At 39.0% G+C, this 22,809-nt stretch overlaps 3 protein-coding genes and 1 pseudogene across 4 annotated transcripts; 2 read left to right on the forward strand and 2 right to left on the reverse strand.

The window, feature by feature from the left end:
• Positions 1-952: 952 nt before the first annotated feature.
• On the reverse strand, positions 953-7,984 carry LOC131799204 (major facilitator superfamily domain-containing protein 12-like). Its single transcript, XM_059116909.2, has 10 exons — positions 7,356-7,984; positions 6,010-6,118; positions 5,437-5,590; positions 4,359-4,609; positions 4,175-4,267; positions 3,668-3,760; positions 3,089-3,262; positions 2,874-2,977; positions 2,425-2,552; positions 953-1,911 (listed from the first exon to the last, which is right to left on the reverse strand). The coding sequence occupies exons 1-10, from the start codon at positions 7,853-7,855 to the stop codon at positions 1,619-1,621; spliced, it is 1,899 nt and encodes a 632-aa protein (XP_058972892.2). The 5' UTR covers positions 7,856-7,984; the 3' UTR covers positions 953-1,618.
• A 1,974-nt stretch (positions 7,985-9,958) lies between these two features.
• LOC131799223 (uncharacterized) lies at positions 9,959-11,395 on the forward strand. The gene has a single exon (XM_059116934.2). It carries the CDS (start codon positions 9,959-9,961, stop codon positions 10,808-10,810), a length of 852 nt encoding a protein of 283 aa, XP_058972917.2. The 3' UTR covers positions 10,811-11,395.
• Positions 11,396-12,378: 983 nt separating this feature from the next.
• LOC131799238 (uncharacterized) lies at positions 12,379-14,335 on the reverse strand (annotated as a pseudogene).
• A 1,348-nt stretch (positions 14,336-15,683) lies between these two features.
• Positions 15,684-22,654, forward strand: LOC131799170 (little elongation complex subunit 2-like). Of its 2 annotated transcripts, none has more exons than XM_059116863.2 (8): positions 15,684-15,775; positions 16,034-16,439; positions 17,220-17,339; positions 18,032-18,076; positions 18,187-18,282; positions 18,883-18,993; positions 19,425-19,578; positions 19,954-22,654. In XM_059116863.2, exons 1-8 carry the CDS (start codon positions 15,762-15,764, stop codon positions 21,291-21,293), a joined length of 2,286 nt encoding a protein of 761 aa, XP_058972846.2. In that variant the 5' UTR covers positions 15,684-15,761; the 3' UTR covers positions 21,294-22,654. The 2 variants fall into 2 exon arrangements, with proteins under 2 accessions (XP_058972846.2, XP_058972847.2); XM_059116864.2 differs by having other exon boundaries at positions 15,695-15,706.
• The last annotated feature ends 155 nt before the right edge of the window (positions 22,655-22,809 follow it).

Below are 22,809 nucleotides of genomic sequence, written 5' to 3' on the forward strand. Positions count from 1 at the left end.
AAATATTGTTAATTGTTTGCATGTTCTAAAAAAAATAGCCGCAACAGGTTACTGCAAAACAGCGACGCGAAAAAAGGACTTAATTAAAATCTAATTAAAGATTTACTCTGATTACAAGCGATCTTTGTTTCAATTAAATGCGGCTTTAAAATGCGTCATTGTCCTCACTGCATAGAGCTGAGTAAGAGCATATCTTGTGACTGACCCGTGATATACCTACGCCTACGCCGTAAAATCGATTTTTACCTTATGTAACGTCCTTATTTGGTAATGGAAATGATAGCAGCAGAAATAAAATAAACACAAATCATGATGGTTTCCGAGAAAAAGCGAGTCACCTAAATAACTGAATGCATCACGCTGAAATATCAAAGATTTCCCGCTTTGAAAACAGAGCGGCGTGACAAGGGTGAAAAGGACTGAGTGAAGTCCAATTCAGTTCGTAATCATACGACTGATTAACAAAATGGAACGACCGCGAGGCGGAATTTCGATCGCCAATCATGAGTATGACTACATGCAGAACTGGACGAAAATTGTTAACAATTGATCAAAACTAAGTTAAAATTTGAGACACAAACTGACGGGTATGACGCCGACAATGTCCTCTTAGTGTTAATTTCGGGCAGGTAATAACCAATCACGTTCGAGAATTTTGTTATAGTTTTCATGACGGTCAGATAATGGTTAAAACATGGTAAGATATCACGCATAGAAGAAATATATCCAGCAAATCATTTGCTAGATCGTAAGAAGTTCAAACTATTATTATTGGATGTATCTATGATAAAACCACCCTTATGTGCCTTATTTGTCCCAAATTTTTTATTAACACATATAAGAAATTTTCCATCTTTGTCACGCTGGAACCGTGGAAATTGAAGTAACTTGAGGAAAATTTAGGAGGACTTAAAAGTAGTTCATTTGAAGTTTATCGTCAAGGACGACTTAAGTTTCTAAGACACACAGTGTCTAAATTTATTTTTGCCGAGGTTACTCGACACTCGACAATTCATTACTTCTTGCCTAACCCTTTCAATCATAGGAAAGTCCAAAAATGAATTTCTCCTTTCGATACCAATACATTTTAAAACACGACGGCGACGAGAAGATAGAAAAGATATTAATTAGAGAATATTGTTCGATTTACCAGCAAATCTTCAGTGGTAAACTGCAATAGTTGTACGGCAGACACTGCGGAGAATTATTATTTAGATCTGAAGAGTGAGCGAGTTTAGCTGCAAAAGCTGAGCAACAAAACACGAAATGACAATGTTACTCGCTCCCAGCCAACAGAAATATCAGTATGGTCGCTGTCATTTTCATCATCTTCCTTGTCGTTGTCGTTGTCGGGGTTACGTTGCATCCTTTACGAGTGCTATTCATAATTTTTTCTCTTATTTTTACGCTCGCCACAATTATGAGAAAATCAAGAGTACCGGCTCGAGCAATCAAGCCCTTTCTCCGTCCCACTACAAAAATACTCTTGCAATTCACATATAAGCCTTGCCGTGCAATAAATTAATATTTTGGCGTTAGTTTATAATAAATAAATTCCCACCCCACACCACGTTATATCAACGCGTTCATACGGAGCACTCAGCGTATACAGAACAGACTATATAATCGTTCTTCGATCTAACACTGGAGAAGGTAGCGATACAGACGCCAGTCGTATGGCGACATAATTCTGCTTTGCTTTTTTCTTCGGATGAAAGTTCCGCGATTCTATAGAGCAATCAAAAGGTCTGCTTTGCGTTGCACATGCTCCCTTTTCTGCACTGCCGATGTGGCAAACTTCGCTGTCAGCCTTCTCTGTCATAGAGGATGTTTCCACACCACTTGAGCTGCTGTCACCGTCGCCTAGGATTTCATCTAAATCAACTTGGACTGCGGCGTCTGTTGTCGACGCTAGAATGAACAAAATAGCATTATAATGTGTATCATGAAAAGTCGACGGCCAAATAGGAAAGAATAGGGCACGGAAAACAAAGGGCGTGGAGGGCACAACTATGAAATTTATTCTCCTGAGACTGGTGATGATAATTAAATCGCTTATTATAACAAGGGGACTCACATTGAAAAAGTCTAAATTGGGACTAGAAGACAAGAAGGAGTAGGTGGTAAGTAAGGGTAAAGGGAAGAAGGGGGCAAGTTAATAAGGAAGAAAACTAAGTTGTGAAAAAAAACCACCGTTTATTTAAAACCCTGTTCACTTTGGCCAACAGAAAACACGATAAATTTCTCAAAATTGGATTAGTTCCTCTCATAGAATCGATTTACTGCCTAAATGTTATCAAATTCGCTCATTATCTTAATGTTCTTGGCTAAAACTGTCTTTCACTCCCAAGATTTTTACGTTCTTCTAGTGAATTTTTTAAACAGAAAAAATAGGGATCCGACTTCAAAATAACTTTTCCTCACCTCTTTTCTTGCACACGAAAATCGACTCAAAGAACACCAATACTGACACAAGTCCCAGAACAGCAACCGTGCCTGGTACTATGCTTTGCACGTGACGCGTGTATTCATCGCACTTGGAGCATTCAACTCTACAAAAGGAAAGCTACCGTGAGACGTCATATACAAATATCAATTCTCCTTGCGCTTGACATATACTTCTTTCTTTAACCGATTTAAGACGTTACAAAAACATTAATTGCAATAACTAGAGCAACGCTGTTTGTGGAACGCGAGAAAGGCCAGGTTACTGTGACCTTTCCAATATGGCGGCGTCCGCTGTTTACGTTTTAGCAACTTAAGAAAAATTTTAAGTTGCTCTTAGAAATTTTCAACGCGGAAAGCAGCATGGAGATCAATACCAAGGAGATGAAAGCCGCTACACGGGGGGAATCAACTAAAACTCGGCTTACCCTTGATCTTTACGAGGATTTAGTTGCTGAATAATGGCGAATATCGCTCCACTGAAAACTTTATCAAAGAAACCAATAAAACCGTACACAAAAGCTCCGGATCTCTACAACAAAAAAAAGCAATCATCAATTTAAAAAAAGATACGCTGTCAAACTGCACAAACTACACGTTCTTCTCCCTATAGCTGCTATGTAATATCACGTCTGTTGTTTACCTTGTCGTGGCCAATGAGCTGCGCGATTAAGGAAAATGACGTCACAAGCATGACAGAACCACCGCTACCCATAAGCATGGAGGTCGCATACACGGCAGTCCGTGCGTCAATTGTTTGAACAAAGAACCAGAAGCTAGCACTGACGGCCATCATGGCACCCAGACAAAATGTGATCTGTGGATGATGAAGAGTACTAGCTCCGTTAGAAGAAGGATCCATTAATTAAAAAAAAAAAGAAAAAAAAAAAGGTTCGCTGCGTGTATGAAAGTGGATGAGAGATACAATTGCTGGGTGCGTACTAAATTCTGGCTCGAAAGGTGTGAGCAAGGTGCTGTCTTCCCACAGCGCACCTCTAAAGTCTAAAAAAAAAATTTTTACCAACAAATGGACAGGCCAACGATGCAACAAAATTCGTTTATGTTTCCAGAGAGCTTACCCTTTTTCTGCACGAATAAATTGTTTCAATTCTCCTTTACTGTATATTTCGAGGAAAGGAGATTTAGGGCTTCCCGTATCCAACAAATTTGACTAATTTTTTTCTACTAAAAGCTGCTAAAAAGAGTTTACAGTATAACCAACCTTGCTTCCAAGGCGTTTATTGAGTGGTTTGACAGCTGTACTTGCCAAAACTCCCGTCACCAGCACAACCAAAGGAAAATAAGCAATAGATTCCTGCAAAGAATATTATAGTTAATAATAATAGTGACAGAGCTCTACACTAAAGTTGCTCGGGTTTGAATTCGGAAACCGGCGAATTGCTCGAGGGTGAAAGTTATTCATATCCATTTTCCTCTGACAAAATCAAATGCTTAAGGCGGCTGTAAATTCCATCCTGATCTGGAGACCTTGTTAGTCTACAAAAAATAAGGTTTCTCTGACATTTTTTCCGCATTTTCTACATAACTTCTCCGTGCAATTCCCAAACTATGATAAACATTCCAAACTCAAACATGATTTTATTAGTACGTTTAAAGAGGTAATAAAATTTACTGTCCGTGTGTGATTGAGGAGGTAAGATCATCATGGAGGGTTGCACTGCAGACAAAATGATACAAATATTCAACATTTGTTAAGACAATGGCTTACCTTCTCGAATCGCATTGTCTCCGTCAAATAAAGTGGCAAATATGACTGTGAAACATTCACGTACAAACGCGTACAAATGTACACCAAGCCAGTCTGTAATGAGAGTAAACATACAACATGTTACCCATAAAATTCAGTATGGGCAAGAACGGGACCTCACTGAAGTTCTTGCGGCAACACTCACTTTATACATTCCAGGGCATGTCATCCACTGTCGCTTGCTCTTTCCTCCACCAGCAATAGCTGTTTTATCGGTAATATCCATAGAGGATTTCCGTGCTTCCCCGTCTTCCAGGCATGCTGGACAGTCTGTCCTTTCGTTAGGATCAGCCGTTCTCTTCTTCTCTTTTTCGCACAGTGTCATCACCACAGCAGGCGAAGCTCCACTTCTTCTGCTTGGAGATGGCGGTGGATACACGGCCCGAGCCAAAAGACCTGTGTACAAAGGAAAAGTTTGGACTTTCCGTACGTGACCAGAAAGTGGGGACTGCTCTGACTGTCGCGAGGGGTGAGACACAACGAGTCTGCACATTGGGTCATAGGTTGCTTTGTTATTAAAGTTTCAAATCCATGCAAAGCTGCATCACTGAACTTCAAAAACGTTTTATTTGAGTGGTTTCTTTAACCAAAGATTCCCTCCGACGAAGCAAAGTTAACCATCACGTCAGGCTTGTGACAAGTTTGGTTTAAACCCATTTGGAACCCAAAAGTGACGGAAGATTATATTTGGACGATTGCATGCACCTTTTCAGTCTTTCAATTTCTTAACGCACAGTTTTCGAGTGTAATATATTCTCTGGATCGGCGATTTTGTTCTAGTACACTAAAAGTTGTGAAAAGAAACTCTTGGCACTTTATTCATCAGTTTATAGGGCTGATTTAGTTTCATCAATGAAGAAAATATCGATAAGACCTTCGACCACAGGAGGCAAAAGTCTCTTACTATTTTTGCATGATATGGAATCTTTCCGTGTTACCATACGTTCGATTTATTAGGTTCTGTCTGTACTTTCTAGTGTTTAACCGCTCAATTGTAACTTGTATTTCCCTTCCCATGGATCTCAGTGCTTTACACTCTAAACCTCTAAAATTTTGCTGATAAATTTTTAAAGGGAAGTTGGTCTTATACGTAGATTGTTCCCTCAGACTGATCAGTTTGTCAATTCGTATCACCTGTTTGCTGGATTATGTACTTAAATTGACAAAAGAAGTTACATGTTGATGTCATCTAGGCATTAACGTTTCTACTGTTGCTAAATTACCTCTTTTTTCGGTTCCTCTCCGCTTGAACTTGTGATTTCCACTTTTACGTTCCTCCAACCACTTCAGTAAAGCATCAGAAGGAGGCTCTTTGATTCCAACATGGAACACAACGTTACACACAGTGCCAGTTGCGACGATAATAAAACCAAGATACTGAGAAGAAAGTTATGAAAAGGTTCAAGTCTCGAAGAAATTTATTCCAGCTTTAGTATCATGATTGAGAAAATACGTTACTTATCTCCCAGGATGGGATTTTAATCAAACGCCGGTAACGTTCCACCACTCCTTCAGTTTTCGCTGACATTGTCCCGGCGAAACACGATGATAAATGTCAGGCATGCGCAAGGGGATCAGTTCTGGCCGGCCGCGCTGCAAATTCCCGCGCAAATTTGTTAAAGAAAACATCAGAAATAACAGCTGACTTACAAAACAAGCGGAAGTACATTGCGTGACATGCCGTAGCCGTTCTATCAGATGTCACGCGACAGCAACTCAAAAGAAAAGTATTGTGCAAGCATTATGTCACATCCTCGAAAAAGCCTGCCAAAGAAATATGCAAACAAGCAACTTACCATAAACTGCTGCCACATAGAGGGCGAAATACTTGCCTCTGAGCTTCTTCCTAATAGAACCCATGTCACGCAAAACACAAAAATACCGCAAATAAATCGTAGAGCCGATCTGTTAAAAAAAAAAAGATTGAAGCGAGGGTAATTCGCGAGAATTTTCAATTAAAATGAAAACTGTGCTAACTCACATTTTATTATTTAAATGGCGTTTTTAAAGAAGCCGACCTTCGCACTTTGACCCCCCTATAAGAACACAGGGAGGGGAGGGATAAACTAATAAGATTAACCTGATAAATTATAATCCAACGTTATGTAAATTAGCAGATGTTTTAATCGATCACGTACATCAATGAACTACTGTTTCAACATTTCAATGATTTCACACGCGAATTCATTTTTGTAGTTTCAACGGGTTTGAAACGCAAGAAAAATCTTGAACTTGTGATTATTGACAGAATACTATAGTTTCATTCGAAAAAATTGGCGACTTCGTTCGCGTGGCAGTCAACTGAGCGGCTAACAATGAAACAACAAACCGAATCATCGCGGCAAGATACGATCCGAGTCCTTTTTTGACCAGATTCGTGTATATTAAGGCGTCAATTGAACAGAAAAGAAACTCTACCGAAAACAACGCTAATTATAACGCAACTTCCGAGTCACGTATTTTCTTTTTTTTTTTTTTTTTTTTGGACACTGATATAAACAAATGCCGCACGCTGGGTGAGCGGCGAAAAATATGACTGATTAACTTCAGTAGATTTCCGGCGAAGAACTTTGACTAAACCTGGAGTGACAAGTGGAAGATGCGAGAATTTCCGGGACAAATCAGTTCCTCAGTGAAACAAAATGTTTTGCTTCAAAATTATTAGCGTATTCGTAGGGAAAATTACGATTGCATCACCCCTTGTTCGGCAAGATCCGAAATTTGATAAATATGGTCAATAATTCAATGGACTCTCCATCGTCAACTCAATCAATACACTACTCTCTGAAAGATTTTAAGTTTCTTGAACCTAAGTTTCGAAACTCTGTTACTTATAGAGCAAAGGGCAACGTAACATAGAGGTGATGGAGAACAAAGCTCAGAAAATTAAACAAAAAACGTACATGTAACACCATAGCTTAACCTTAAGCTTGCTAAAGTAGCGAACGAAGACAGCAGGAGGTGAATTCATTGAAGTGAAAATATATATTATACGTACAATAAGCTAATACTGAACAGTGAGCCAAATAAGAACTCCACAAACATGGAAAAAACATGTCATTTTAGCTCTCCGAAGATAATACGAAACTGAAATAATTTGAGCGCCATGCGACGCTTAAAATTTCAAGCGCCTCTTGCTTACCTTATAGCATTCAGCTCGACTTTTTCGGATTCACTAATAGCTATCTCAGGGATTAAAGATAAATGACTGATCTGAACACAACCCCAGCCAAACTGGAAAAAGGCAGCGATGCTGATGTAATAGGCAAGCTTTAGCGAGTCGTTGGCTTCATCACCAATGAGCCGTGTAAATAAAAGCGGGAAGGTACAACTGACACAGAGTGACCCTACAATATGCCATATCTTTCTCCGTCCATATCGGCACACAGTCTTGTCGTTCAGTATTGCGATGATTGGTGTACAAACTCCGTCAGTAACTTGTCCGAGCAAGACAACGAGTCCTGTATGACCGTTGGACAGTTGAACTACTTTAGTCAGGTAAATGATAAGATAGCTGAACCATGTGTTAGCAGCTAGGTCATTCAGAATGTGCCCAACGCCATAGCAAAATTTCTGACCGACGGCTAGACGAGCTTTTTCTTGCGACTTCTTACAACGAAAAAAATTCGCGAGACGGTTCATCGTTTTGCCGCAAATGTTATGGCTTCAATCTCAAAATTACGACCTATGTACAGGGAAAACTCCTTCGAAAGCGATCCACATACTCCGTGTTGAAATTAGCTACCGTCGTGTAAGTTAATCACCACTTATGTTGCGTCATAGAAGGGTGTGACTTCTGGTAGTGGCGTGATGCGATTTCGATACCACGCTCAACCAAGGTCAAAGTTCCTTAAAGTTTGACTTTACGCCAGTTCATCAAAAGAAAATATTTTCGAAATTAGAAGGATGGCAGATTGTCAGGTCAAAGCTCTTGTGGTAAACGCGCAGAGAACTGGGAAACAATCAATTTCTCTCTTAAAAGTTAGTGACATTATAATAAATTTTCTGACGACAGGCACTCTCTTACGCAAGTTATTCCCTCAGGCAAATTTCAGGAAACTGTTGTCTTTCATCACTCAAGCCACTTACATTTTTTAGCGACCCTTTTGAAAAAACTTTATAACATAAGTATCCATGAACATTGGGATCACCCGAAATTACTTCGACCTTGCGGATTTTTTATGAGACACCGATGTTCTCCTATAATTCCAACGGTTTTGCAGTCAGGGTTTCTTTTCCGTAGGCAGTCATGCCAAACATCATGATAAAATCAGACCTTGCATAACAGTTTCCACTGAATCGAAAAAAATACTGGATTTTCACTGAATGGAAAAAAATTGGAATCAGGAAGGGCAAGGGAGGATTCTAAAAATTTTCGACAGCATGGAATCTGCGCTGTACATATTCGCCGTTTCTTTTATGATAATCGTAAACAGATCAAACCTTCAAGCCTACTCTAGCGCTGGGAACAGTAACAAAGCAACAACGGGTGATATCGAGGAAGACCTCGGACGAATATCTGCACTTTTGTCTAATCAGATCACCCAAGCAAAGGGCCAAGGTTTTCTGATAACTAGCACATAAAATAAACAAATATAAGATTCACTTTCAGAAGCTAGCGTTCAACTGTTAATATCGTTTGTGCAGAAGTCATATAGCAATTAAGTCTTCACGTTAACCGAGTAAATAAAACAAAATAGCAAAATTATTTCGACTGCTACGGAAGGAAGCTGTTCAGTGCAATCTCAGAGTCAATAGGTTCAATATATTTCGTAATTTTTTTCCGTGTGTTATGTAATAAATTTTGTACAAAATCATTGTAAATTAACCGGAAGACTTTAAACCATCATTTCAAACTTTTGGTTTTAGCGGATACTTAGAAAAATCCAATATATATGTAAAAGGCTCTCGTAACTTTTTTGAATTTTTGGCGACGACATATGATTGTCGCGAAAATGGCACATTTTCAGAAAATAGTAATTAGTAATATATCATATTCTCATGGAATCAAATATCGAAGACACGCAGCTACAATTTCCAATCATGAACCCGGGTAGAATATTAATCATGTTGCAAAATCTTTTGTGCTAAGAAAATTGAAAATTGAGCTATACACGTCAGAGATTTTTATCACGACAATCGACATCGATTCTTAAAGTCTATTGAAAGACAGCGAAAGAAAAGTAATAAGTCGCCCTCCTCAAGCACCCTACAGGATATCTAATTAACTTACGCAAATTAAATTCTACGATGCACTCGTATTTAAAATATGAAGTCAGAAAAATCAGTGTTTTTCTGCTCTTTTCACGGATCGGTGACTGAAGATGAGCTCTTGATATTTTGGCTAACCCACGCGATAGGATGTCCTCCCTTCACGCGACTTCAAAGTTTAAGATAAAATTATACTAGTCACGTTTGTTGGTTGTCGATCGTGGAAATATCATTGTAGGTAATTCTGAGAGGTGGATTTAATTGAATGAAGTGGAGTTTTGAAACTAACCCACCTTGAGTCACCCATTCGAACCCGATTGTTTTCGTGCCCAAAAATCATCCAATATGGCGGCTAGCGCAAGCTAGTCATGGGTATCAAATCTTCCTAATCGCGTCGCGTAGGAATTTTCAATGGGAATAAGTTTCGAAACTGACGCAAACCGGAAACCGAAGTTTGAAAACGAAATATAATTTAAAATTTTTCACCAGAAACGAATATTTTTTTTCTGCATGGTAGTACACACTTAACTCAAAATGTTTGGCATCAGTAAAGTTACAGAGGAGAGTAGACTAATTGAAAGAACGAGGCCAAATTACACACCGCGGACTGTACCTTTCGCGATTCTTGTGTTTCTTCAACTTGTCGGTTTCCCTGGTTTGGTTTTATATTGTCTACAAACCTTTTCTTGCGGGAAGAACACAAGAACTCCTCATTTCAACTGCGAAAATGGTAGCTTCGTGAACCACAACACTGCAATGATTGTGGAATTGTCGTTTACTTGCTCAGAGGTTCTCAGCCGTGCAATTTTTATCTCTTTTTTTCTAAAGCTAAAAGGATGGAAGGGCATGTGGAAGATTTTCAAACAGCTATGTAAAGTTTCTCGAATGTGGCTCTTAGCGTTTATCTGTATTCTTTGTGAGGTGCGTCTTGGCTCTATACTCTACTGGGTACCAGACTTATCATCTACAGCTCAAGCTATAATTGCTTTGTACATTCTAGACGCCTTTGCAATAACAATTGTAGCAGGCACGCTATCTTTCATAAAGATCTTGGAGTTGGTTGAAGACAATATCGATATAACAAGCAAATCTCGCCTCATTATTCTGTTCAAGTGTGTAATAGCGAGCTTCTGGGCTCAATATTTTGTATTTCTGATTATCGTTACTTTCCAGTTGGCGTTCGACGTTTCAGAAGTTGATCCAACGTTTGTGCATGAAGATTTTAAGAGAGCTCTAAACCTACTCAGAAAATCTGCACAATTTGTATTCATGAAACAAATAAGTGGCCGTCTTTGGGAAGCATTATTCGCAGACGAAAACCAGGAACGACAGCGATCATTAAGAGAAACGGAACTGGTTGAAACTGGAATGCTATACTTGTATTGAATGATCAGAAGATTGACTTTTTCCAGAGTTTCAATGAAAAAATAAATAGTAAACGAAGATATATTGTCTTCCAGTTTTACGAGGTTAAACAAATGATTTTCATAACGCCGAGAGCCAAGGCAAATCACACTCATTATTCGAAAACAAATCGATTTTAATTTGGTTATTCACTTTCGAAAACTCATAATATTTCCATAGGAGTAATCGACTGGAAAGGTATCAAGATGATAGTTTTATCCGATCGTGAAAATAATCTACTTTGCATAGGAAGAGGAGACAAGATCTCAAGTCAGGAGTGTATTCTTCTCGAGACATCAAGAAGTTAAAAAGAAAATGATCTAGAAATTATCTCTAATTTAGTTATTTATTTGAGACATGTAATTTCTGTTCAGTATCTTTTTTCGGTCGAAGTCATAAACCGGTTTGTGTGTGTTACTTTGTTTGTTTGTTTGCTTGCTTTCCATCGTCAGAAAAGTCTAATTAGAAAATATAATTCGATTTAGGTCACCAGAGTCTAATATCAGACATAAGTATCTCAACTCGGAAACTAGTTTTTAAAATCGAACCTCAGTGTCGAAAATCGGACATTACTGTCTAAATTCAGATAGCTGTGTCCACAATCGGACAATGGAGTGGCCACTTTTGGACTAGTGATGTTAAACACTAGTGTCTGATTTTGGACGCCTGTTGCTAAGTTAATTAGATACCAGTGTCCGATTTTGGACACTGATGTTTCGTTTAAGACACTATTGTCATATTTTTGACCCAGGTGTCCGATTTTAGACACTAGTGTCCGATCTTGGACACTAGGGTCTGATTTTACACACTGGTGTTAAATTTTAGACAACTCGTAAATATAAGCTAGCCTTCATTCAAGCGGTTAATTAAAACAGAAAGTTACAAACACAAGCTAAAAAATCAAGATGGAGGACAAAAAGAACGAACTTAACGAGTTCAACTTTAAATACTAAAAGAATAAATTACTCAACACTTTTGCATAGAAACATGCTTCACGAGCGATGAAAGATTATAACTACTTTTTTAAACAAAAACAACGTTGAACAGCGAAACAGAAGAAAATAAAACTGATAATGACGTGGTGTTTGGATCTTACACCCTAGGTGACGATTACTTTGAGACTCAATCAACTGGTGTTTTTTTCCTAGTCTTTTTTTTCTAGAACACATTATGGTCGAATCTTATTCATGGCTGGTGTAAACTTTATAATATATATATATATATATATATATATATATATATATATATATATATATATATATATATATATAAAGAGTAATTTGACTTACGTAAGACAGTGCTCAATACATAGGAGTAGAGCGATGTATATATCGTGGGAGGAAAAAGACAAATAAACTACCGGTTCATCGCTACAGGCCTGTTTCGTGGTTGCCCACTCATCAGGGGATATATATATATATATATATATATATATATATATATATATATATATATATATATATATATAAATCGTTTGGAAGATCCAGTAAGTTACACCTGAAACGCAGTTGATGCAAATCATAATTTTTCAGAAATTTTTCAGTTTTTTCTTAATGTAAAAGGGTCAAGGCTTCCGTAAAGTAGAGGTCTTGCTCCTCTAGAAAGCTGGCACGGACGAACATCACAGAACGCACAACCACATTACGCGCAGATTCAACGCGCGAAATGCTGTTTTTGTCCTCTTCATCAACAGGTACACGATATTCTGGTTTTTCTGGTTCACCGTCCTTACGTTCGTATTTAAGAACGGTTGGGTCGTACGATTTCATACTTCCTGGCCTACAGTAAGCCTTGACTAGGACACACCACAGTTGGCCTTCTGAAAAGACTCTCTGCGAATAAATTTCATGAGATGCGTAAAGGATGCTCGGGGAGACAAAAATTGCAGCTGCCCAGTTCTGGACACCGAACAGCTTTGCGCTGAGTTTAACATGACCTTCTGCTGGCGTAATACCATCTGAACCAGCGGGGAGAAGGCCCCTCTCCAGTACTGAGACCGCATATTACTATATTGGGTACCGTGCCATGCTATTTCCCAACTTCTGCGGATCTGATTCCACTGTGCTCGGGTGCGTGCGTCAAGGACCAAAGTATTACGAATCAATTCCTTTGCGATAACCTTCCCCATGTGCTCAATGACACGCACATTTGATACTATCATCTTCGTTCTGAGCTCTGCGGCCAGAGATGAAATCTGGTCAAATGATGCAGATTGGATCAACTCCATTATCCTGCCCGAGGCGCTTTCGTGTAGGGCTGTATTTCCCCACTTGTTTACGATGTCGGTTCTAGCCCCATATTGCAGCAGAAGTTTGATGACGCGTTCATGGCCGAAGTATGCTGCAGCATGAAGGGGAGTACTGCCGTCTCTTTGCGGTTCATCGACAGAAGCATCTTTTTCAAGGAGAAATTTGGATACTTCGTAAAAGCCAGACTTGCTTGCGGTGTACAGCAAAGTTCTCCCGTACTCGTCCTTATCTTCCACAAGATACTGTTTGCCACTGATCACACGTGAAAGCTCCTCTTCATGGCCACATGCAGCGAGGAAAAAGTGGTCCCGTCTTCTTACGACGTACTCGTCCGTGCCGTGAACTCGCTTGTACCTTTCGCCTGATGAGGTGATTATATGATATCCTAAAGATACCAAGGCACGCTGCTGAGGAACTGACTGCGTTATGGATCGTTTAAAAGCTGCTTTAACTTCTCCAAAGGGAGCTTGGGATGAATGGAGTCCCAGCAATCTCCATGGATTGAATGGTTCAGAGATAGAAATCTGTTACCAAGAGCTCCAATAAGACACTATAAGTCTTCTTTTTCTGTTAGAGTTAAGATAATCTTCCGGGTCTCTTCTGCTTGATTCATACTTGACACCAAAACCTGCACTACGCTTTCTGCCTAACGCTCTATGTCGGCCTGGTGTTGAGCTTGGCGATCGTGGAGGCAATCTGAATATATCACTCATCTAAAGGAGAAGTTATCGTACAAAAAAATAAATGAATTAATAAATCTGAAATACCGTAGTTTCTCGGTTGTAAGGCGCACTCGGTTATAAGACGCACCCCAAACTTAGCAACTTAGTAAAGCCAAGTTCCCAAACTGAAAATCACGTGAAAATATTCGGTTATATGACGCACCAAAAGGTTGAGAGTTAACAAAAGGATGTGATGGAACTGAGAACAATTATCTCTAGACAACGGGCATGCGAACTCTTTGTTATCATAAATAAAAGTGAAAAAGTCACACATTTGATGATCTACGTAAAAACCAAGACTAAATTAAATTCCACACCTGTTATGAGAAACACAAAACGCGTATTCGTTTATTTCAGTCTTTCTGCTTAGGAAACATGCTCCTCTTTACAAAATTAAACAATAAATATTCAAAGATCCGATTTCATTATAATAACATCAACTGACTGATTTAAAACTCAGTTGCAAAATTAACTGATACGTTCTCATCGTAAACTTCAACTTTGCGTTCGGCGCAAATATGCCAAGCACTCGCCATCGCTCGTATGACCTCAAATTCAAGGTGAAAATCGTTGCCGAAGCCGAGGCAGTCAAAAACAATCGTGAAATTGCCCATGAATACAGGATTTCAGAATCCATGGTGAGAAAATGATACAACCAGCAACATGTCCTGTTTTCTGGTGAGCTGCGGATGACAGCAAAGTGTGCATTCATGGAACGCTACCAACCGAAGAACCTGAGTTGGATATCATGTTACCGAGCACATGCTGTTAAGCACGTATGCAAATTTCCATTTGTTTGCTTTTCTATAGAAGTTGATTAGTGCTCTAAAAGCAATATTCCTTTTTAATTCCTAGGACTAAAGGATTGAATTCGACGCAATCTTCGCTACACCTCAGACCAAAAAGTTCTACTTTTTCTCTTTTTTCTCTCAACAGTTATTGTCCTTTTCTTGACTTAATAACTGTAATTATAAGTTCTGCTAAAATTGTGATCTTGAGATTTTGTTGTGCAAAAATACTTGGCTATAAGACGCACCCCAATTTCTGCACTAACTTTCCTAGAACTTTGTAAACGGGGTTTATTGCAATATCATGCAAATATCAAGTGACTGTGAAGTGGGCTTTATAAAGGCATGCAAACATCGCAAAATTCCTTGTGAAAGTGAAGAAACGTTTGGCTCGCAGCCAGTCAAAAGTAAATTAATATTCAGTGTCCACTAGAATTTCTTACATACATAGGATGCTGTTTTGTATTATTTTGTCGGCTTCCTGTGAAAAACTTTTTTTTTCTCTGCAGTTTTGGAAGGAGACTTCATCCTGTTCACTCTTTTACTTTTTTATTCTGATGTGCTAGGAAATGCACAAAGTTTTTCCTTGAAGCGCACGTGCCGAGCTATTGTTCTGCCCATTAGATCTTAGTCGTTTTTCCACTTCCTTGTTGCCGTCGCTGCCGTGGTTGCTTAAGATCGTAAGCTACGATGGATATCTCATCGAAAAATTTTCTGACATGACATGATTATTACCTGGCTATCTAGTTTTGGACTGGTTTCGGACGTTATCGTCCAACTTCGGATGCTATCGTCCACTTTGAACGAAACTGACCAATGTCAGATGCCTCCCTCTTCAGACGCTTCTGCCCTATTTCAGATGCTTCCTTGCGATTTCGGACGCTATCCTACATTTTCGCACTATTTCGTCCAATTTCGAACACTGTCGGCTTATTTTGGACGCTAACGTCCGAATTCGGACGCTTTCGTCTGATTTTAAAAGCTTTTACTCTATTCCGGAGGCTATCGTTTGATTCCGAACGCTTCCTTACGATTTCGGAAAGTTCCGTCTGTTCTCGTAGTTTATCGGTTTGACACTAGTCACCAATCCCTCTCGTGTTCCAATATGGCGGACGAAATGTAAGGCGAACTACTAGCGTACTTTAACAGCGCCTTTTTTCTTCAACGGTGGAATATGGAGAACAAACAGTAAGAAGACAGGGAAAGCTATTATGTAATTTTACAGCATAAACGGGTGAAAAATATCGCTCACCTCGACGCGCTTTTATGTCAGACAAAAATTTATCTCAAAGTTAAGCGAGATGTTTTTGATGTCGTTCAATTGGATTTATTAAAAGAATTAACGTGTAATAAACGTAAGGCATGAACAAGATATTTACTTTGGAATATATGCTTGTAGTGCTTCTAAGTACAACCAATTGTCTCTTTTTATGTTAAAATTTTTAGGACATCATTGTCTCCTACACGTCAGTCGCAAGATGAGGTGTTTTTCACTCAAGAAAACTACAAGAAATACTCTTGTCGCCCATCGTTCGTGGAGTATCTAGAGAAGCATCTAAAATCAGGAAAAGAACAAGGAAGAAAGATCCAAAATAATCACGATGACACGAAAGCAGATGTCTCGATCTCAAGGGTTCAGGAAGATTCTGCAACCACTGAGAAAGGAACCAGAAGCAAAGGTGCTCAGAAAGTTGGAGCTAACAGTGCCCCGGCTTTTTTGGGTCCATCAGTGGAATTCCCTGTTTTGTCAAAAGTCAGCATTGAAAGTCAGAAGATGTTTGTGGAGATTCTGGAGATGTTAAGATCTGGTCAGCTGGCTAAAGTTGATTTGCAAGAAATGAAAGCAGTTCAGGTTTGTAAACATGTGACTTGTTATTATTGTGTACTTTTTTTTTTGTTTGGTGAGCTGACTTTGAAGAAAACAATGTATCTTTGAAATAGCAAAAACTGAGACAAAGCAGTCACAGTGGAGTAAATTTTACCAAACACAACCAACTTTATACTGTTTGTCCCTTTAAACTCTAAGGATGACAAGCATCTAATTTCTTCTTACAACAATACATCTTAATTATTATTTGAGATCATGAGGATAAAGAAAATGATCACCAACCTTAGGAACTTCAACTGCAATGCAAATTCTCCTTGTCAGCACCTTAGGAAATGTATATAGTACAGTATGGAGAATTTTCATACTGAAATTAGGGTGTGAGGGGCTTAGCTACAATGAGTGGCAAAAGTCATGGCACCCTTATTTGCTTTCTTACATCATTGTATCTGAGTTCACCATCCCTTCCCCACTCCCTCCCCCTGCCCTGCTGATGTAATATTGAGTTTTTTCTATTAACCATTGTAACTGGAGTGCAATTTTGAATGTAATAGAATGTAATAATGTAATAATGAAAGTTCTGAAATTATAAAAATTTGTCAAGGACCATCACTCTGCTTCACACCCTAAGTGCTTTCGCCCTTCATTGTGACTTTCAGATAGCTACCTCCTTAACAAGAGGAGCATTGTATTCAAAGCATCTCAATCTTTATCCAAAGTGACATTCATTTATAAACAATATTACTTATGTAAACTGTGGAGAAAAAAAAACTTTCTCACTGTTCCTCAATGGACTTTTCATGCTAGGATATTAAGAATACAGTGTTGCTAGAACAAGATGAATATCAACAGTTTGTGCATAGCCATGCAAAAGCCAACCATCACTTGTACAACTTTATCCACCCTGATGTGTGGGATGACTTCAAGGTAAGAAGCTGTGATAACAGGAGAAATTTAAACCTTTAACTCCCATGTGTGACCAAGACAGAATTTCTCCTTACAATATCAATTCAGTATCAAGCAGAAAAGTGATAAGAATAAATCAAAATATCAATGAGGGGACTATTAATTGTTTCAATACCAAATTCTCTGAACTAACATAATAAGAATTGTATGGTTGACAGTAGGGAGAATTATTAATGAGATCTTAAGAGCAAGAGGGTTAATTAAATAACCATGGCAAAAAACTCAGCAGAATTTGTAAAATTATGATACAGATTTGTTCTCACGCACCTGAAAAATTGCAAAATACCAGTAAGTTGATAATGTAAATTGGCAACTGTAAGGAAATTCTCAAGCTGGCATTTTCAGGCATTACCCCTTCATAATTTGCTCATGAAGGACTAATGCTCAAAATATCAGTTTTAGAAACTCTATATGGTGGCCAATTTACGTTATCAAAATCAGTTGATGGAACCAATCAAAATTACCTTGCAATAACACCTGCCCTAGTTTCTGTAGAAACTTACCCCCTTTAATCTTCACCTTTGTTTCAGTATCACACAATTTGTTACAAAAAAAAAAGAGAAATTTGAGGTCACAAATTTTCCTAGTGAATAGTTCTTAATAGTATATAATTCCATGGGCAATAACCCCCTGCTGTTTGTATGGTACTTCAGGTAGATATTGATGGAAGATTGACAGAAAGGATCAACAAGTGCCAGGTAAGTTACCTCAATTTTTGATGTTTTGAAGATCTTACTACAAGGACAATTTTTTTTAGGAGAATGAAACATATCTTGCTTTCACCAGTAATTGTGTTCTTTTTATGCAGCGTTACTATTCCTTGCATGAAACCATTGGTTTATCTGTTGGAGCTGTTTTCAAATCAGATGCAGTTCTCACTTTTGAGCAAACACTACTGCAAGTGGTAAGTATGAGGCAAGACGTAATATATTTAATTTTCAGATTTAGTGGGAGACATGGTGGCCTAACCCATGGTGCACAGGACTCTGGGCTGAGAGGTCAGGGTTGAGACCAGGCCTGGTCATTGTGTTGTGTTCTTGGGCAAGACACTTGCATCTCACTGTGCCTCTCTTCACCTAGGAGAATTAGTGGGCACCAATGGATAGTTGGGGAAACCTAATGAAATGCTTGTGAAACCATGCACTGGACTGGTATCCCATCTAGGGGGCAGTAGTAATACTTCCAGTTGCTTCATGCTAAGGAAGGCAGGATAAGTTCTGTCTGGATGAGCCACTTGGTTTTGAGTACAGACTTTACCTACCTACCACCAATCAACCAATGCAACATTAAGGCAAGGTATCAAATGTGTTAAAAATGATTGAAAGAAATTAGCCTCCTTTGGGGATTATAAGAGATTTGGCAGTATTGAGGGAGAGCATTTTGACCTCAGGTGTAGTGCCCTCTTAAAGAAGGAAGTTGGTTTATTTCCCCCCCCCCCCTTATAACCTCCTCCTTCTTAAACTATTTCCAAGTAATGAGTAGATTTATGTTTTTCTTAAATCAGGGGAATATTCCAAAGCTTTCCTTGCCTGAAGACACAAACATTATGCTATTGGAGGTGGGGCTAACTGTTCCAGAAGAGAAGTCAGTGCAAGAAAAGACCAAGTCTTTCAAGGTATTCAGTAAGAGAATGACTATAAACTGGGTTGCAGGGAGGGGAAGGGAGGGCAGTTGTGAGCACTACTATGTCAATAGGTTGAAGTTCATATGGAGAGGTCGAGAGTGGTGTTTTTTTTGTTCTTGGGTATCAGAAACGTTACTTCTACAGGGCCCTTCACTACCCAGGGTAGCAAGAATCACAGAATGAAGCAAAGCACAACCAATGTAATTCTTGTTTCCTATTAGCAGTCAGTTGAAAATTACTCTAGCATAATTTGTAAAGACAAACTTTTGTCCCAGTCATGTCTTGTAAACCCTACATTTGCACCTGTCTGTTAAAGGGGCACTCTTTAAATTCAACTGTATTAGCTTTTGATGTTAACTTGCAAATGGCACATGTTGTGGAGTCTTTTGTTCAAGTACACTTACTCACCCACTCCTCCACAGGTTGTGAGTGAGGACCCAATTGCTGTCAGTCTGGCCAAGAAGCACAAAGTTGACATTGTGATCTCATCAAGTGGACTGGACACTCTCTTGAATAATCAGCCTCCTGATTATGGCAGGCAGTGGCAGCTGCCTGTCTCTGTTCAACGAGTAGAAGGTTTGTATAAAACTGAGGTGCAACACTTGCGAATTACAGCAAACAATTGGTTCTTGCGTTGTCGAGATAAGAAGAACGTGGAAAGTTTGGAGAGCTCGAAAGATGTATAAGAAATGTTCTGGAGGCTCTACCCGGAGAAACTCGTATATTTCGTGAATCTTTTCTTCATTAGCAACAAAATGTGCGCAGTTATTGTTATCGGAAGTAAACACTTTGTTGTTTTTCCCACACGCCATATTCGATAGACTGAATTGTGTTGAAAATATGCAAGACAGCACCCTTTAATTTTGGAACACGTAACATCTGATGGCAGGCTGCGAAATTTATTTATACGATGGCAATTGCTTTCTTTTTTTTTCTTTTTTTTTCGCACAGACGGCCAGGAAAAAATTTGTACTCACAGAGTGGTGTTTGTCGACAAGCCTTTTCCTCCACAGAAGGTCACACCTCGTGATGTTAACGTGAAGTTTTACAAGCGTGCCTTGCGCAGGTTAGTGTGTCATAAAAACAGCGAAGAAAATAAAACAGGTGATTGCGACAGAGAAAGAACTATAAGCTCCAGTGTAAGTGGCACTGAAATGACGGAGGTGGAAAGAGCGGCGGAAAATGTTGGAAGTAAAGAGTGTCCTTCCAGCGTGGCAACAACTTCCGAAAGACGAAAGCGTCGAGTTACTGATGAAGAGAAGCAGTGCTCTGAGGCGAAGAAATCAAAACTGTCTGATGGTGCCTCGAAATCCAAAGTTAAGAATCTCGACGTAAATGAAACGTGCAAGAACAACGATGAAAAATTCTTCGTTTATAATCTGTGGAGATTCGGAAAGTTAAAAGTCTTGATACGTTGCAGTGTGGATGCCTACAGAGAAGAACAAAATAAACCAAAGTGTTACACTTTTTACAGTGTACTTCCAAAACTCGAATACCAACCTAACTTCGGTCACGAAAAATTGTCGCACAGTGAGGCTGGGCGGTTTTGGCTAAATAGCTACATCCGCCAGAATACCAGAATCATTTGCGGAAGAATTAATGTTTACAATTCAAAACTGCTGCGAGTTGACGAACTTTCCATCAACGATATTCTTCAACAAGGGACGGGTTTTAATCCGGCGCAGGGAATGAAAACGGTGTTTCAGGTTTTCCAAGCGTTGAAGAGATTGCCTGAGGCCAACTACATTTTGTCTCACAAAGCAGGAGAGATCCACGGTTGTCTGTACAAAAGCGTTCATTCGCAATCAAGGTCTGTAAAATCTTCGTATGATCTTCACAAAACGCGGGCGCCTGTTAGTATAACGAATTACACCGAGGGAGATATTACCTACGTCGCTATAGATTGTAACTTGTTCATGCCGTGGCAGATCAGTCAAAAGAGAATCCCGTGCACTTTTCCTCCTGTCTCGGACAGAGAATTAGCCATGATGGCAAAAGCCGAGGCGCAACAGATTGCGGCAAATACTTCAAAGAAAAACAAAAAGAAAAACAAAAAGGGAAAGAAGAGTAAAAAAGGAAAAAACCAGGGGCCTGCAACGAAAAAATCTAACTCGGGAGCTGCGGCTGAACAGTCATGGAAAGCTGACAAAAAACGCAAACCAGTTACCAAAAGGGAAGCGAAGATCTTTGCAAGTTTTTACGACACCCAGCCGGCAGAGAAAGAGAGTGAAATCTTTGCAGTGTCCAGGCGAGCTTCAGGCGCAATCTCCTATGATGATCTAGATTTCTAAAGAGATTTCTAAAGAAAACAAAACAAAAGTCAAGAGAAAAGATGAAGGAAGAACAATAAAAGAAGAAAAAAATGGAGTAAACGAAAAATCCATAGCAAAAGTCTTTGGACGCTTCATTTTTTCCTGCCTATATGCATAATTATTCGCTTCCCCCTTCCACCCACCCTTGTTACGATGTTTTGTTTTCTTTGTCTAGCTTTACGTTTGGAATGAAATGACAAGAAAAAGCAATGGACTTCGTAAAGGAGCGTTGTTTTTCTGAACGTCCTGAGAACGATCGCCAGTGACTGGGGATTGCATTTAATACGAAGTCCGTTTCGCGGGAGACGAAGATCGCGAAACACAGAGGAGGTTTCGTTTCCGAAACTACTTTAGAACATTTGTAATCAGTTACACTTTCTTGAAATTGCCAGTAAGAGCTCTTACTCGTTATGGTTCTTAATTTCGTGGGCTTAAAAGATATTTTCTCATGTCGACTTGCTGTTTTCTGGTGAAGCTGATTTTAAGTGGAGCGAACAAAAAGTGATTTGAATAGTATGCTTTGTATGTGTACCAAAATTGTTACGGGACAGGGGAAGGGGAGGAAAGCGAAGTTTTGGTTATAGGCAGAACTAATTTCGCAAGTGTAACCCTAGGCAAATATCCCAATCTGTTTAGCTTGCTTGGTTTTGGGCCTATCGAATTTTGCAGGTTATCCTTGTTCTGCAAAAATAACTAACCGCAGAAAAAATTACTTGTGAATTTAGCTTAAATTTTTACGGTGCAGATATGAGCTCACTCGTATTATCAATCTATGAATCACCTCCCGCTTGGCTGTCCTCACTATGAATTTTGAAATTAGATAACTTTTTTCCACCTCAATGTTCTGTCGTCCAGGTGCAAATTTTATTCATCTCTTGCTGAAACACTATGTTATCGCAAAACACATATAACTTCCAATGCGCAAATTAAAACTCCGACAAAATTTTCTTTCCAGTTGTTAGTTCTGAACAAATTAACAGATAAGCGTTGGCCAATGTGAGATTCCGAGAAAAAATTTTGTATTTTTGTCAGAGCTAATTATATCAGGTTGACGAAACATCGTGAAAATTATTACACCGAATTTTCCACATAAAACTGAATCAAAAACGTTTTGTGTGTTGTTAAAAAGAGAAAAGAGGATGAGAAAATTCTCTTTAAGTTTCCATTACCAAAATATGGTCGAATCTTTGTGGGTTCCATCCAGTCTTCGTAGTAAATTTACCAAAAGGATTGACAATGAAAATCAACATTGTCACTTTGCTGGCCGTTCATTTATATGCAAGGAACTAAGTTTGAATATTTTTCTTCATATTACAACGACTTGTTCGAAATTAAAAATTGCGTCTTTGAAATTGCAGTGGCCTTGTTGTCTTTTAAGCTCACTATACTCCTATTTTCTCATGATTTTCATCCTTAATCCTCACTAGTTTGTTACTAGAAAACACGATATATGAGCTCCCTGTTTGGCTAGATTTACATTCTTCTACAATCCTTT

This window comes from Pocillopora verrucosa, chromosome 10 (assembly GCF_036669915.1).
Source record: "Pocillopora verrucosa isolate sample1 chromosome 10, ASM3666991v2, whole genome shotgun sequence".
Classification (NCBI taxonomy): domain Eukaryota; kingdom Metazoa; phylum Cnidaria; class Anthozoa; order Scleractinia; family Pocilloporidae; genus Pocillopora; species Pocillopora verrucosa.

Excerpts from the sequence above, each read along its gene's own strand:
- LOC131799204 (XM_059116909.2), bottom strand. The coding sequence starts at position 7,855 with ATGAACCGTCTCGCGAATTTTTTTCGTTGTAAGAAGTCGCAAGAAAAA. Across the intron at positions 5,591-6,009 it reads CTATGTGGCAGCAGTTTATG|TATCTTGGTTTTATTATCGT; the intron begins GTAAGTTGCTTG and ends CTTTCTTCTCAG. Across the intron at positions 4,610-5,436 it reads GAGAGGAACCGAAAAAAGAG|GTCTTTTGGCTCGGGCCGTG; the intron begins GTAATTTAGCAA and ends CTTTGTACACAG.
- LOC131799223 (XM_059116934.2), top strand. The coding sequence starts at position 9,959 with ATGTTTGGCATCAGTAAAGTTACAGAGGAGAGTAGACTAATTGAAAGA.
- LOC131799170 (XM_059116863.2), top strand. Across the intron at positions 18,283-18,882 it reads AGCAAACACTACTGCAAGTG|GGGAATATTCCAAAGCTTTC; the intron begins GTAAGTATGAGG and ends TTCTTAAATCAG. Across the intron at positions 19,579-19,953 it reads CTCTGTTCAACGAGTAGAAG|ACGGCCAGGAAAAAATTTGT; the intron begins GTTTGTATAAAA and ends TTTTTCGCACAG.